Here is a 15,727-nt window from a genome sequence, read left to right as displayed (position 1 = left end):
CCAGCTTGCTACTTTACCAACACAGGGCAAAAGGCAGAAAGGAAGGGAGTGTACCTCCTTTTTGGAGGGGACCCATGTGCCCATCGGGGGCACCCCCAATGGTAACCTCCCCCATGGCCTCTCAAACCCAACTCCCCTCTCCCCTCTAATTGCAAGGATCCTCAATCTCTCCACGCCAAAAAACCCAGACTTATCTTAATGCCTGGTATCCATGATCGTCATCTCGGAACTCCCTTGTGTTCCTTGAATGCATGGTATAAATCAGGAAATTAGAAGTGCGTGTAACAAGGGTAATGTGGGGCTTCAATCTATATAGAGACTGGATAAACCAAATTAGGACAATTGCTGTGGAGGATGAATTCCTGGAATGTATATGGGATGATTTTCTGGAACAGTAAGTTGAGGAACTAAGTAGAGAATGGGCTATTTTAGATCAGCATTGCATAACAAGACAGGGCTAATTAATAATCTTGTTGCAAAGTTGTCTCTAGGGAAGAGTGACCACAATATAATAGAATTTTACATTGAGTTTATAGTTCAATCCAAAACTAGGGTCTTAAATATAAAAAAATGAAACTATGAATTTTTGAGGAGCAAATTGGCTATGGCAGATTGGGAAACTACACTTAAAGGTATGACGGGAGACAGACAATGGCTAACAGTTAAGGAATCAATACCTGGTTTACAACAAATTTACATTGCTTTGAGTCACAAAAACCCAGAGAGAAAGGTGATCCAACCATGGCTATCAAGAGATGTTAAAGATTATATTAGATCAAAGCAAGATGCTTATAAAGTTGCCAAATAAAGTAATAAGTCAGAGGATTGAGATCATTTTAGAATTCAGCAACAGAAGTCCAAGAAATTGATGAAACTGAAAAAAAGAAAACAGAATATGAAAGTAAACTAGCAAGAAACATAGAAGTGGACTGTAAAAGATTCTACAGGTATGTTAAAAGGAAAAGATTAGCAAAGACAAATGTGGGCCCACAGCAGGCAGAAATAGGAGAATTGATAATGGGGCATAAGAAAATTGCAGGGAAACTAAACAAATCATTTTTGCCTGCCTTCATGGAGGAAGATACAAAAAATACCTCCCAGGACTTCCATGGAACCAAGGGACGTGCAAGAATGAGGAACTGAAATAAATTAGTATTAGTAAAAATGTAGTACTAGAGAAATTAATGGAACAGAAAGTTGATAAATCAACTGGACCTGATGATCTACATCCCAGAGAGTTGAAAGAGATGACTGTAGAGATGGTCGATGCATTGGTGGTGTTCATCTTCCAAAATTCTACAGATCCTGGAACAATTCCTGCAGATTGGAAGATAGCAAATGTAATCCCACTATTTAAGAAGGGAGGGAGTGAACGGGGAACTACTGATCTGTTAGCCTCACATCAGTAGTAGGGAAAATGCTAGAATCTATTGTAGAGGATGTGGTAACTGGGCACTTAGAAAATAATAGTAGGATTGGGCAGAGTCAACATAGATTTATGAAAGGAAAATGATGTTTGACAAACCTGTTTGAGGATGTTGCTAGTAGAATTGATAAGGGAAAACTAATGGATATGGCATATTTTGCTTTTCAGAAGGCTTCCCATAAGGTCCCACTCAGGAGGTTAGTAAGCAAAATTAGAGTACACGGGACTGGGGGTAGCATACTGACCTGTAATGAGAGTTGGTTAATGGACCGAAAACAGAGTAGGAATAAATGGATCATTCTCAGATTGGCAGGCTATGACTAGTGGGGTTGTGCAAGGATCAGTGGGCCCCAGATATACACAATTTATATCAATAATTTGGATGTGGAGACCAAATTTCCAAGTATGCTTATGACACCAAACCAGGTGAGAATGTAGGATGTGAGGAGGATGCAAAGAGCCTTCAAGGGGATATAGGCAGGCTAAGTGAGTGGGCAAGAACATGGCAGATGGAATATAATGTAGAGAAAAGTGAAGTTATCCACCTTGGTAGGAAAAACAGAAATGCAGAGTATTTCTTAAATGGTGAGAGATTGGGGAGTGTTGATGTCCAGAGGGACTGGGTGTTCTTGTTCTTGTTCAAATGGTATGTTGGCCTTTATTGCAAGAGGATTTGAGTACAGAAGTAAAGAAGTCTTGCTACAATTGTATAGAGCCTTAGTGAGACCGCACCTGGAGTTTGGGTACAGTTTTGATCTCCTTATCTAAGGAAGGATATACTTGCCATAGAGAGAGTGCAACAAAGATTTACCAGACTGATCCATGGGATGGTGGGATTGTCCTATGAGGAGAGATTGAGGAGACTGGGCCTTTGTTCTCTAGTGTTTAGAAGAATGAGAGGTGATCTCATTCAAACATACAAAATTCTTCCAGGGCTTGACAGGTTGGATGCAGGAAAAATCTTTCCCCTGGCTGGGGGTGGAGTGGGGGGAGGTGGAGTCTAGAACTAGGGGACATATTCGCAGAATAAGGTGTAGGCCATTTAGGACTGAGATGAGGAGAAATATCTTAATCAGAGGGTGGTGAACCTTTGAAATGTTCTATCCCAGTGGGCTGTGAAGACTCAGTCATTATGTTCAAGACAGAGATTGATAGATTTCTAGATATCAAGGGGTATGGGATATGTGTTTTATGTCTTGGATAATTGAGTTTGTTGGCCAACCGAACTCTAACAGCATGCCTTCCTATGTTCTCATCAGTTACTGCTTGCAATCAATAATGGGAAGAGACTAATGTAAGAATAAACAGTGATGGTTTATTGAGACATAGGGCAGAGCACCAGATCATACGTGCACACTCAGAAACCTCCAGAACTAGACTTCCAGTTCCCAGTTGCCCATGCTGTGCAGTGATTCATCAGTGCTGTCACATAATCAGTACACTGCATTCTCTTAAAGGGACAGGGTACCTCACTTTATCACAGTGTGAGAAAATTATGATGAGGTATAAAATCAACCATGATCTAGTTGAATGGCGGAGCAGACTCAAGGGCTGAATGGCCTACTCCTGCTCCTATTTCCTATGTTTCCATGTCCCAGCAGCAGCAGCCACTAATGCATCCTGGCACTGCTGGAACTACTCAGCTGCCGACCAATCTGATTGTCCGGCAGCCCTCGTGGGCTGGTCTTCCTGTCCTTGAGGGGTGGAAATCCCACTCTCACCTTGTTAAGGCCACCCCCAGCATATTATCATGCTGCAGCCCTTTTTAAAGTTTGTGAGCTGCCAACTGATACCCTCCTGCCCCCACCCCAGTAAAATTCACCCCTGTATTCCATCTGCCATGTTCTTACCCAAGCCCTTAACAGGTAAGATTTTACACAGAAGCACTTGCCATAGTCAGCCCTCCTAATTTGGCTGTCTCTGTAGTTGTCATCCAATTAATGACAGAGGGTGATCTCCTGATGCTGCCAACCCAATCAGAGGGTTGGCAGCTCTCGAGCCTCGGAAACACCACCAAGAGTGTTGGAGATTGCTGAGGCAGGTTGGAGATGTTGTTGGTACCTCAATAGAGGCACCCTCAGAGGTGTAAAAATAAATATTTCATGAATATTTCAGAAGTGGGGAAAGGTGACAGGCCCTGCGGAGTGGAGGAGAAGCCCCTCCACTTGGAGCATTGGGGCTGTGGGTGGGCTTCGCCTTTGATGCCATGGCTCCCCCTTTGGGAGTCTCTCTATTAAGCTGGTTGCCTCTACATGTGACAGGAGGGCCACTCTGCGCTGACAAAATGTTGGCAAGGCCAGGAAATTGCCCCTATTTGGGGCTTTAATTATGTAAATTGGCTGCCCATCTCTGTGCCCAACCATGGAAAACTTCCTTGGTTGTGGCAAATGCATTGGGAAGCATTTTACTGGCTTCTCACCTCCAAGCCTGCCACTTACAAGTCCAGGAAAATTAAGCCCAACCCGTCCATATCCCTTTGCAGCCTCTTTGCCTTCTTTCCACAACTTACTTTCCTGCCTAACTTTGTATCATCAGCAAACGTGGATATATTATACTCAGCCTTCTCATCTAACTCATTGATATAGATTGTAAATAGCCAAGGGCTGAGTACTTATCATTGTGGTATTACACCTGCCTACATGAAAATAATCCCTTTATCTCTGTTCTTTATATGTTAGCCAACCTATGCTAATATTTTACCCCAAATTCTATGAGCCCTAATTTTGTATTATATCATTTTGTGTGGAATCTTCTCAAATTCTTTTTTAATGTTCAAATATGCCACATCCACCAGCTTCCCCCTTATCTACCCTCTTACTTACAATCTCAAAAGACTATAAAAGATTTGCCAAATATGATCTTCCTTTCCTAAATCCATGTTAAATCTGCCAAAGTATATCAAAGTATACACAAAGTTGTGGGATATGTTAGTGAGTATCACAATGAGGGACATGTGTATATCAACATGTTACAGTGAAGGGCGTGGGACAGAGTGTTACAAGGAGGGGTGTGGGTTGTATCAAATGATCTCCATCATTAGGTTGTAAAGACTTTTACTGCCCTTTCAGACAACTCTGCAGAAAGTATTGTTGTGGACCGAGAATATAGTTTTCCCAAAGGAATTGTTTATATTTCTCTGTTTTAAAGAGAAGGAGCATGAGAACATGAGGCGATATAAGAAGCTAAATTGGAGGCTCTTGCATTCAAGCATCACAGAAGACCTTTGCCATGTAAGCCAAGCAGCTGCTCACCACTGTAGTTAAAAAAAAATGATTGATGATCTCTTCAGACAGGCCACACACTTCATATTATTTCTAATGTAACCAGAGAATTAACGAGGGCTATCCAAAGCTACACTATGACAGTATTCCTATAGGTGCAAGGAACAATTGAGTGAATGCATGTGACAATTGGAACTCAATATGAGAAGCTCCTCAATTTTATGAATAGGAAAGACTTTCATTTCATTAATATGCAGCTAGTTTATGATATCAATCGCTTTAAACCTTCATGTGAATGCCCAATATTCAGTAAGCGGTCATGATAATTTTGTCATGTGGCTATCTATAAAACCAGCACTGATGACCAAAAGCAGTTGTATATTTGGCTTTCAAAATTGTTTTACTACTTCAAAACATATTCTTGAGAACTACGTTTATCTTATAATTAGTGATGGATTTCTTGTTCCATGTCACAATACTAAAATGGGTGTGTAGTTTCCTATACTTTTCTCAATGTTTTACTTGGAATATGAAGAGGAGGCTTTGATGAATGACCAGAAGCACTGTAAATACTCTCTGCTAACCACAGACTTGGAATTCTCCCTCCACCTGACAAAACAACTATGCCATATGAGCTTCAATAAAAAAGATGCCTTACAGTCAACCCATCACTTTCCTCCTATTCCCTTAGCAGAAAGAAAAAGCAAAAAAAATACTTTTTAAAAAAAAAATCTCCAACAATAATTAACATGTGAAGAAATGCTAACCTTTAGTGCCAAAGAGGTTGTTTGGCAGTAATTGAGATAGTTGGACCCAGGAAATTACCCTGAAGAACTCCTGCAGCAATGTTCTGGGACTGAGATGATTGACCACCAACAACCACAACCATCTTCCTTTGTTCTAGGAATGACTCCAACCACTGGAGAGTTTTTCCCCTGATGCCCACTGACTTCAGTTTTGCTAGGGCTTCTTGATGCCGTACTCAGTCAACTGCTGCCGTGAGATCAAGGGCAGTCACTCTCACCTCACCTCGGGAGTTCAGCTCTTTTGTCTATGTTTGAACCAAGGCAGTAATGAGGTCAGGAGCTGAGTGGCCAAACTGAAATTGAGTGAGCAGATTATTGCTAAGCAAGTGCCTCTTGATAGCACTGTTGATAACCCCCTCCATCTCTTTACTGATGATCAAGAGTAGACCGATGGGGCGGTAGTTAGCTGTGTTGGATTTGTCATGCTTTTCGTGAACAGGACATAACTGTACAATTTTCCACATCGTCTGGTAGATGCCAGTGCTGTAGTTATACAGGAACAGCTTGGCTAGAGGTGCAGCTAGTTTGGGAGCACAACACCAGTACTATTGCTGAATGCTATCAGGGCCCATAAATTTTGCAGTATCCAGTCCCTTCAGCTGTTTCTTGATATCACATGGAGTGAATTGAATTGGCTGAAGACTGGCATCATAACGTTGGGGACCTCAAGAGGTAGCTGAGATGAATGATCCATTCAGCTCTTCTTGCTGTTCGGAATGAAGTTCCAGGAATTCAACACAGCAACACTGAAGGGAGTGTTGGAAATAACTACACCTGGATGGTACGTGTCTTGGAGGGGTAGTCTCATAACACCTGCTGCCCTTGCTCTTCTCGGCAGCAGAGACTGTGAGTGTAGATGTTGCTGTCGAAGAAGTCTTGGTGAGTTACTGCGGTTACTACATCTTGCAGATGATACCCATTGCAGTCATGGTGTGCTGGTGGTGGAGTGAGTGAATCTTTAAGGTGGTGGATAGGTGCCATCAATTAGGCTGCTTTGTCCTGGATATTGATGAGCTTCTTGAGTGTTGTTGGAGTACAAGTATCTAGTTAAATGGAAAGTATTCCATCGCACCCCTGACTTGTGCCTTGTAAATGGTGATAAAGCTTTGGGGAGTCACGAGGTGAGTTACTTGCTGCAGAATACCCAGCCTCTGACCTATTCTTGTAGCCAGAGTATTTTAGGTGGCTGGTCCAGTTACATTTGTGGTCAATGTCAACCTCCAGGATAATAATGCTGTCGGATGACAAGGGAAGATGACTGGATTCTCTCTTGCTCTCATGGTCATTGCCTGGGATGAGGCATGAATGATACTTACCACTTACCAGCCAAAGCTTGAATATTGTCTGCATCTTGCTGCATGTGAGCATGGGCAACTTCATTATCTGGGGAGTTATATGGAAATGAACACTATGCAATTATCAGTAAACATTCCTTCTAACCGTCTGATGGAGGGTGTTAATTGTATAGTAACTGAGCATCTAACAATATTCAGGTTTTGGATATTATCTGGAGATTCGCCTGTGTTCATATATTTGGGAACCGATTGAAACTGTGATTGTTGGGTTAGGAGGTGCATGCTTGTAATGTATATCTCTGTAAATAAAAGCTTATAAAGTATGTAAAGATTAGGCTCCATTGCTGTACTTCATCTTGGCTTTCTGGAATAGACCAGAAGAAAGGTCATTGATAACACAGCTGAAGATGTTTGGGCCTAGGACACTTTCTGAGGAACTCTGCAGCAATATGCTGATGCTGAGGCGATTAGTCTCCAACAACCATAACCATCATCCTTTGTGCTGGGTATGATTCCAGCCAGTGTAGAGTTTTACTAGGGCTCCTTGATGCTACACGTGGACATATGCTGCTTTGATGTCAAGAGCAGTCACTCTCACCTCACCTCTGGAATTCAGCTCTTTTGTCCAAGTTTGAACCAAGACTTGGCAAAACCTAAACTGTGCATTGGTGAGCAAGTTATTGGTGAATAATAACAGCAGAAAATGCCAGAAATACACAGCAGGTTGGATTTTACTTTCCCCCATTGACAGGTTTGAAGGTAAAGGCACACAGAATCCAGAGAGTGGCCTTGCTGCTGAATACTCGCCCGCACATGTCCTTCTGAAATTTTATAGTGGCATCGGGTGTCTGGTCTGCCGGTCTGAGGCTCTTAAGTAGCCACTTAATAGACACTTAAGGGCTTCACCCCACTCCCATCAGTGTTCTACCCATGGCAAGGGGGAGGTACATGCCATGTGGAAAGCCCAGCAGCTTTAGCTGTACCGGCTGGCTTTTGTCAAGGAGTGGGGTGATATCCTCCCTTTTGTGGGTCCCCTGGGCCCATCAGAGGTTCCTGCCAAGATCATCCTTCCCCTAGCCTCTTAAACCCAGTCCTCTGAACCCACTTGCTGAGACCCCCGACCCCAGACTTATCTGAGCTCTGCAGTGTGGTGGATCTGCCTGTATTCCCAGCCGTGGTCACTGCTCCAATTGGCTGGCAGCTCTCTATGTCTCTCTACTGAGACAGGGATAGAAGTCTCTCTTTAATGCTAGTCTTAATGTCAAATTGCTGTGGGACAGTCCTCTGGATCATCGGCAGGCTCCCCCCGAATTGTTAGCCGGGTGTTGGTGACCACAGCACCTTGTAAAATCCGGCCCAGCAAGTCAGACCCCATGGGCTGAATAAAACTGTCCCACACCGATGGAGGGTTCCGCATCCAGAAGTCCGACTTCCAGGCCGGCCTTAGCCTCATGCCTAATAATATGCTAATTGACGCCAATTAGTGGCAAGGTAGGGTTAGAGACCAACATCCCGCCCAATGTGTGCTGTCGGGCAGGATGTCCAGTCTCAAAGGCCGCATACTGTGACCCAGAATAAGGTTAAGGCCAGCTCTTTAAAGAGCCCTCTGGCACTGGACAGTGTCAGATGACCCAGCATATGCTCATTGAATAGGAGAAACTGTATTGTAAAGATTTGAGTTTCGCCATCTATCCAGGTAACCCTATTTTAATTTGAGCTTTTGCCAACCATCTCATCCTTCATAGGTGGAAAAATTTTCATAAATCAACAAGTTTCCCACCTTTAAACATTAAGGAGTGGTACATTAATTACATATTTCCGTGCATAGATGTCTGCACCATCGGAGTGTGGGGAGGGGCACTTCAAAAGGGGCAAAGCTGCCCCCAGATTCAGTGAGGCTGCTCTTGGTGCCCTCCTGCACGCAGTTGAGGATAGACATGGTCAGCTAATTCTGAGTGCTGGGAAGAGGAGAAAGCCTAGGCAGACTATTTGGTGACCAACGAGGTCAACAGTCTGGACATGGGGAGGACCTGGTCCCAGTGCCACAAAAGGCTCAATGATCTCATGAGGTCAGCAAGGGCGAGTTTGACATCAGTATTGTTGCGAGCTCAAAGACGTCTGTCTTTCTAATCTAATATCTTTATTAGACTGAATTTAACATGGCTGACCCCAGACATTCCCTCATGGCAGAGGTCACATGGCTATGGCATGCCAGGTAGGACACTTAGTAGTGATTGCATTTCAAAACCCAAACATCCCCCTTTCCATAACGAACAATAGGCAACTTTGCATGCACGATCATGTATAACAGAGTTACCCACTACACCTCAACTGTTCTCATACATTTACAAACTGTTAGTTATTCTCGTCAGTCTCTACATATGCATTACACATATAGTCGTTAAACCATGCAGGTCTCTTTATGGTATGCATGCACATTGTCATTGGCTGTTTATCCAGATGGTGTTCCTTCTCCAAGGAGTGTCATTCCCACAGCAATTGTTATTACCAAAGCAACTGTTGTTGTTGTTCCAATTCTGTTGTTGGGTACCGCCCAGTCTCCTTCCAGCCTGGTCTCAAACACATGCTAACAGTGCTGGTTTTGGTCAAGGCCTTCCAATCTTCAAATCTCTTCTGTTCTTTTAAGATGCATTACTGGCTCATCTGCAGCACTACCAAAATTAACCTCTCCACACTGATAGGTTCCTTCTTGGTGAAAGGAACATCACCAGGAGCCTGCTGAAAATTAGATTGGAAAGATGGGCTGAGATTGAGGTGAAATTGGAGAGATGTGGAAGTCTGGAAGAAAATCTTGGCCCTAATATAGCTAGCTAAGAGGCAGAGCTCAGGCACAAAATGATATAAACACATCTGTTGATCCAGAATTGAGGCTGGGGCCTTGGTTAAAACCCATTAGCTGACCTTCCACTTGCTCTGGAAGCACTGGAAAAATGACCAGAAAATTGACTGTTTGCCATCAGCAGGTAGAGTTCAGTTTATACACTGTCCCATAAGAGTTTCATGATTGGCCTTGTGGGGTTTTGGGAAGGAATAAAATTTCAGTAGAGCATTCCTAAGTTTACCACAAGGGAAATTAAAACACATTTTATCTGTACCTTTCTGGGCCTCTTGTGTCCCTGATCTTCATCACTGCTGGGCTGGTCTGGTGGAAAACCAACTGCCACTTTACACTCAGGCCATGTTGTCAAAACCGCAACTGGATCATAATTATGTCATTGGGACCTGGCATAGAGGCGTGGGGCAGGATTTTCCATTTGGGATTGGAGCCAAATCTTGGTCCAGACCCTGCATCATATCGGCAATAGTTACCTGACATGATTTTCGTAGGATTGGCTAATTAATGGTCAGAGAGTGCACTTGCCATCCAATTAAGGAAGGCAGGTGGGCTCCTGATGCTGGGGGGCCAATAGTGAAAGAGCTGCAGCTTGCTATTGCAGGCTAGAGAGAGAGAGAGCGGAGTGGGGTGGGGGATTCCCTCCATAGAGGGGCAGGCTACAGCAGTGGCCATTTTTCATTATCAGCAACAGGGTGTGGGGAGAGAGAGTGCATTTTTAAAGCAATCTATCCAGAGTGCTGATCCTCTGGTCTTCCACCAGAAGGTCACTTCCTTTCTCTGGCCATATTTCGGTACTGCATGAGGCCAGGCTGCTGACTGGAAAACTCCAGCTGGTGTAACAGACAGCCTTTAATAGGTCCCTTATTTGGTTCAATAGGCTACCAGCTACTAGCAGTTAGGTAGCCATTCCAGGCCTAATCCAGCCTTCTGGAAAATGCCTGCAAGTCTGGACAGTGCTGAGGAGCCAGCATGCTGTCTACCTCCATTCCTGCCCCCTGTTGCTAAAGACATCATATTCATAGAGTCATTAAGGCACAAAAGGAGGTCAGTTGGCCCATTAAGTCAATTCCAGCTCTCTGTAGAGTAATTCAGTCAGTTAGATTCCCCTGTTCTACCCTTGTAACCATGTAGGTTTATATCCCTCAAGTGCCCATCCATTTCCCTTTTGAATCATTGATGGCCTCCACTTCCACCACTCTCATGACAGTGAGTTCCAGGTCATTACCACTTGATGTGCAAAAAAAAAAAATCTTCCTTTTATTTCCCCTGTGTCTCTTGCCCAAAACCTTAAATTTCTGTCTCCTAGACTTTGTACCATCACCTAATGGGAACGGCTTTTCTTTGTCTACTTTATCTAAACCTGTCATGATCTTGTAAACCATCTCTCAGATCTCTCCTCAATCTCCTTTGCTCCAAGAAGAACAAGACCAGCTTCTTCAACCTTTTCAAAGGTTCAGCATAACATCCATTGTTCTGATACATTTTTTCCTGTCAGACTTTGGTTCCATTTTACCCTGGTTAGATCTTCTTTCAGCCCAGTGAAGTTAGCCATCTTCCATTTTAAAATTTCTACTTTAGATTGCTCCTTGTAAGCCTTATGATACAATGATCACTCTTCGCCAAGTGTTCTCTGACAGACACTTTATTTGCTCAACCCACCTCATTCCCCAGCACCAGATTCAGAAATGTCTCCTTCCTAGTTGGGCCAAGAACATACTGGTCAAGGAAGTTCTCCTGGACACATTTCAGAAATTTCTCTCCAGTTGATGTACGGATAATTGAAGTCCCACTCTAGAGTTCATGCACATCTCTGACTTCCCTGCAGATTTGGGCCCTATCCCTCACTAAATATTTAGAGGCCTAGTAGTGTGATCATACCCTTTTTGCTTTTCAATTTTAAGGACAGAATCCATTTGATTAACCAAGGACATTCTCTCTTACCAACACTAGAATGTCTTCCCTAATCAGTACTGCCACCTCACCTCCATTTCTTCTTTCTCTTTTCTGAAACTTTGTATCCGTGAATATTACGCAGCTGGTCCCCACCAGTTTTAAGCCACATTTCCATTATCGCCATCATATTCCCCCGCAGCTATTTGCAGAAGCTCACCAACCTTATTCACCACATTATTCACATTTACATACATGCATTCTAAAGCTGTCCTTATATTCCTCATAATCCTTCTTAGTCTGCTCCTATCTAATTGGTCCTTCTATAGGACCATATAACACTCACACTCCTTTATGTATCTTGTTCCTCTTCTCTTCTTCTGTATGTTAGTGCACCATGCCACCAACCCCTCCCTACCAGTTTAGTTAAAGCCCTCCCCAATCTCACATGTGAATTTCCCTGCGAGGACATTGGTCCCAGTCCTATTGATGTGCAACCCGTCCCTTTTGAACAGTTGCCTTCTGTTTCAGAACTGGTCTCAAAGCCGCAAGAATCAAAAGCTTCACCCCGCATTATATCTGAAGCCACATTCATATGTTAAAAAGGATTCTGCCAGCTTTGGGTGGAAATATTTACTACCTGCTCAGGAAAGCATGTGGAAATTAGAGCTTGGCAGCTGCCAACGGCTTCAGAATGGGTAAGTAACTTGGCTGATTTTAACTGACTCCCAGCTGCCGGGGAGGGTTAGAATCACCCTGTACCTCCACACTGCACCCCACCGCCTCCCCCCCCCCCCTCCCTCCCTGACCCTTTAGTCTTATTTGTGAAATACTGTCCACAAAACTATTATGCAGCACACATTACACTATACTCCTAGCCATTCTTGGTAAATTATTTATTTTAAATTTTGATGTGTTAAGTTTTTTTTTTAAAGTTCCCTTTAACACTGTACATAATAATTGTGTTTACTGTTGATTCTACAGTTCTTGGCAATATGGAAAACGCCCTGCGATGTTCTGGTGTTTCAGCAAAATAAAATGTTAACAACAACTTGCATCTATACAGCACCTTTTAATTTGAAAATAATCCAAGTTGTTTCACAGAGTTAAAATCAGACAAAAATGGATGCTAATCCAAAAAAAAGACACAACTAAGTCATAGGCATGAGGTTTAAGGAAAGTCTTAAAGGAGTAGAGAGAAGTAGAAAGGCAGGGGGGCTTAAGAGAGAATTTCAGAAATTGAGGTCTAGGCAGCAAAACACATAACTGCTAATAGTGGGGCAAATGTAGTGGGACATTGTCAAGAGGTAAGCAGAACTGATAGTTCAGGAACAATTTTAGAACTGGAGAAGGTTACATAAATAGGAAGAGATGAGCCAGGGAGATGTTTAAACACAACTTTAAAAATTTTAAATCTGAGGCGTTCAAGGATTAGAAGTAAATGTAGGCTATTGGATAAGCAAAACCCAGCATAGGATAAGATAATAGGCAGGCATGTTTTGAATGAGCTGAAGGTCATGCATAGTGAAGAGTATGAGGCTAGCCAGAAGAGTTATTGAGGACTAAATTCATAGCCCTTCAGAAACTGTGATGGAATCGTAATGCATGATTAACACGACCCAATTGATTGCAATGCAGGCAGCTTGCCAACTTCCTGCTGCTGCTCATTTGATGATTTCAGCATCCAGCCAGTGTTAACCATGCTGTTGATATTGGCCCCCTGCTAAAGCATCTGGCCTAACGTGAGTGGCCTGCACTAGTTAAAGCTATTTAAAATGAGCCTGTACCTCTTAAAGGGAAAGTGCATTCACAGCTACAGCAAATGCTGCGAGTCATTCAGGAAGTGTCCTCTAATACAAAAACAGAATTACCTGGAAAAACTCAGCAGGTCTGGCAGCATTGGCGGAGAAGAAAAGAGTTGACGTTTCGAGTCCTCATGACCCTTCCACAGAACCCCCTGCTCTGGCCGCAGGAGGCCCATCAGTCTCACCACTTCAGCTTGGGAAGTGGTGGCAGGTGTGGTCAATGGCAAAGCTGCACACAAGAGTTCAGCCATCCAGTGCAGAAAACTGATGAATGATCTCACCTGTGCCGCCAGGGTAAGACAACCATCTTATCACTGTAAACTCTCACACTCACAAGGCCATCACACATTCACTGGCATATCACTCACTGCCAGCTCAAGAGACATCACCACTCACTCTCTCACACACACCCTCACATCTCCACCTGGCCTCATCACCGCTGGAGACTGCTTCATCAGCCCTCACCATCTTGAGGCCACTTGCGCAGATCACCTTGTACCCCAACACACACCTGGGTTACCCCACTTCCCCAAACAAGCCGTAGCCCTGCAGCCGTTGAAAACCACCCTCGCCTTACGGTTGGTCTGGTAGTTAGGGACCTGCCCATGAGCCCCCCTAAAAGTGATGTGGTGCTGCCTGCGAAGCCTGGTGCTGATGACTGCGAGTGCTGCCTGAAGCCCCAGATAGGCAAACAAACCTTGAAGTCCCGAGGGAAGTGCAGTTCGCCAGGTGCACATCGCTTATGTACAGTAGTGAAACCAATGTGCCCGGATTATCCAGGGTGGGAGTGATGATGCCAGTAAGCAGGGCTTATAATGAGATGCTAAAGTATTGAAATTAGGTTCCAGATGTGCAGCGGCGGGAAACACAGCCTGCCATTGACGGGTGGAGTGGACGATCGCAAACTGGTTTCACAACGACATGAAACCGATTTGAGGCTGAATTTTACATCCCGCATGAGGGCACGTGCCCAACCTGATCGGGCATAAAATCAGACGAGGAGGCATCGGGCAAACGTCCCGACATCATCACGCACGATATATCGCTCAACAGGCGAGCACAAAAGTTGGAAGTGCGCCCATCGACAATTAAGGAGGTCAATTAAGCCCATTAATGGCACAATTGTCTCAGATTTTTCGTGGCCTGTTCGGCCTTACAGTTGGCGGACAGGCGAATCGGCCAGGCAGACTTTGCATTTTTCATCAAACCTCGTCAAAGGGCGGGATGCGATTTCCATTATGAAATAAAATAAAAATAAATATGTGGGTTGCATTTTTATCAGCTAAATTTGTAGGTGATTGATTGTGATACATGAACTTTTTTTTCAGCTTTTAAAACATTTATTTGATTTTCAGGTCTGCAGCTCCCTGAGGCAGCTGTCTGCCTTTAGGGATCTTTCTCACAGAGCTCACCTATGCCCGCGGTGATGTCACCGTCCACCCTCTTCCTGCTTCCACCTCAGCAGCAGTAAGCATTTCAGCACACGTTTTCCGCTGGCTGGCTGTTAATTGGCCAGCCAACGTGAAATTGTGGACGGAGGCCGATCGCGGTCAGCCATTGTTTCCCAATCACTCCAGGGCCCCACTAATTGGGCGCTCCTGCCAAAGGTAAAATTCAGGCCTTAACCTTCGCGCTGTATTCTTCCCCCCCCACCCCAGCCCCCGCCGCCTGCCATGACACCCGACGCCAATGGGGATGAAAAATTCCGGCCACAACCTCTACATTCAGGCTCTGGAAGCCCTTTTTGTTGAGAAAGCAGTGAAGATTTAACTGTTGGAATTTGCATAGCAATATGAGTGCCATCACATCATGAAGTTTGGGAAAGCCAGCAACCCTGCAAAACTGGTTTTATCTAGCTGCTGACTTGTTGTGATTCCAAACTGCATGAATTCCCCATTTCTCTTCAAAGTGTGACGATAACCTGCTGTACACATGTGCAGATGGAACTCTGATATAACAAAGACCCCTGTGACCTCCTGAAATGGCTGGTGCCATACTTCTCTCTGTTGGAATTATGTCACGCATAACTGTTTGCTCCAGTCTTCTCGTGGAGACATTGTGCAGAAATTTTCAGATGGCTGCACAGCAAAAGTCAGTATGAAACTCTTCCTGCTCCTGACGGCTTCCCAGCAAACATTTGACGCTTGATAGTTTGTTAATTGGCTGGAGGTGGGCCTTCTGACCCCATCTGGGGAGGAAGACCTACCAGAAAAAGCTGTAGGCAATCTGATTGGGACTACATCCAGTCCCTTAGAACAAAGTTTCAGAAGTTTCAGGAGCCCGGCATACAGGTAAGTCCAGGGGTGTCTCGGCAGGGCAAGCAGAGGCGGTCCTGGGAGGGGAGTGGGGTGGGAACCACATTGCAAAGGCCAGTGGGGAAGGGACACCTGGAGGGAGGCACGAATCAGGAAAAGGGGCATCCCCTAC

The 15,727-nt window shown here is 44.3% G+C and overlaps 1 protein-coding gene across 1 annotated transcript in view; it reads left to right on the top strand.

Moving 5' to 3' along the window:
• LOC121293060 (potassium voltage-gated channel subfamily KQT member 1-like) overlaps positions 1–15,448 on the top strand; it is a 617,066-nt gene extending 601,618 nt beyond the window's left edge. Inside the window, exons 19-23 of the mRNA XM_041215653.1 lie at positions 754–809; positions 4,495–4,656; positions 12,027–12,193; positions 14,817–14,907; positions 15,341–15,448. Of these exons, the coding sequence (XP_041071587.1) occupies positions 754–809; positions 4,495–4,656; positions 12,027–12,193; positions 14,817–14,907; positions 15,341–15,448 (584 nt within the window). The remainder of the gene's footprint in view (positions 1–753; positions 810–4,494; positions 4,657–12,026; positions 12,194–14,816; positions 14,908–15,340) is intronic.
• Positions 15,449–15,727: the final 279 nt, after the last annotated feature.

Source organism: Carcharodon carcharias, chromosome 21 (genome assembly GCF_017639515.1).
Source record: "Carcharodon carcharias isolate sCarCar2 chromosome 21, sCarCar2.pri, whole genome shotgun sequence".
In the NCBI taxonomy this organism is placed as follows: Eukaryota; Metazoa; Chordata; class Chondrichthyes; order Lamniformes; family Lamnidae; genus Carcharodon; species Carcharodon carcharias.
This window is presented reverse-complemented; position numbering and strand designations above follow the sequence as displayed.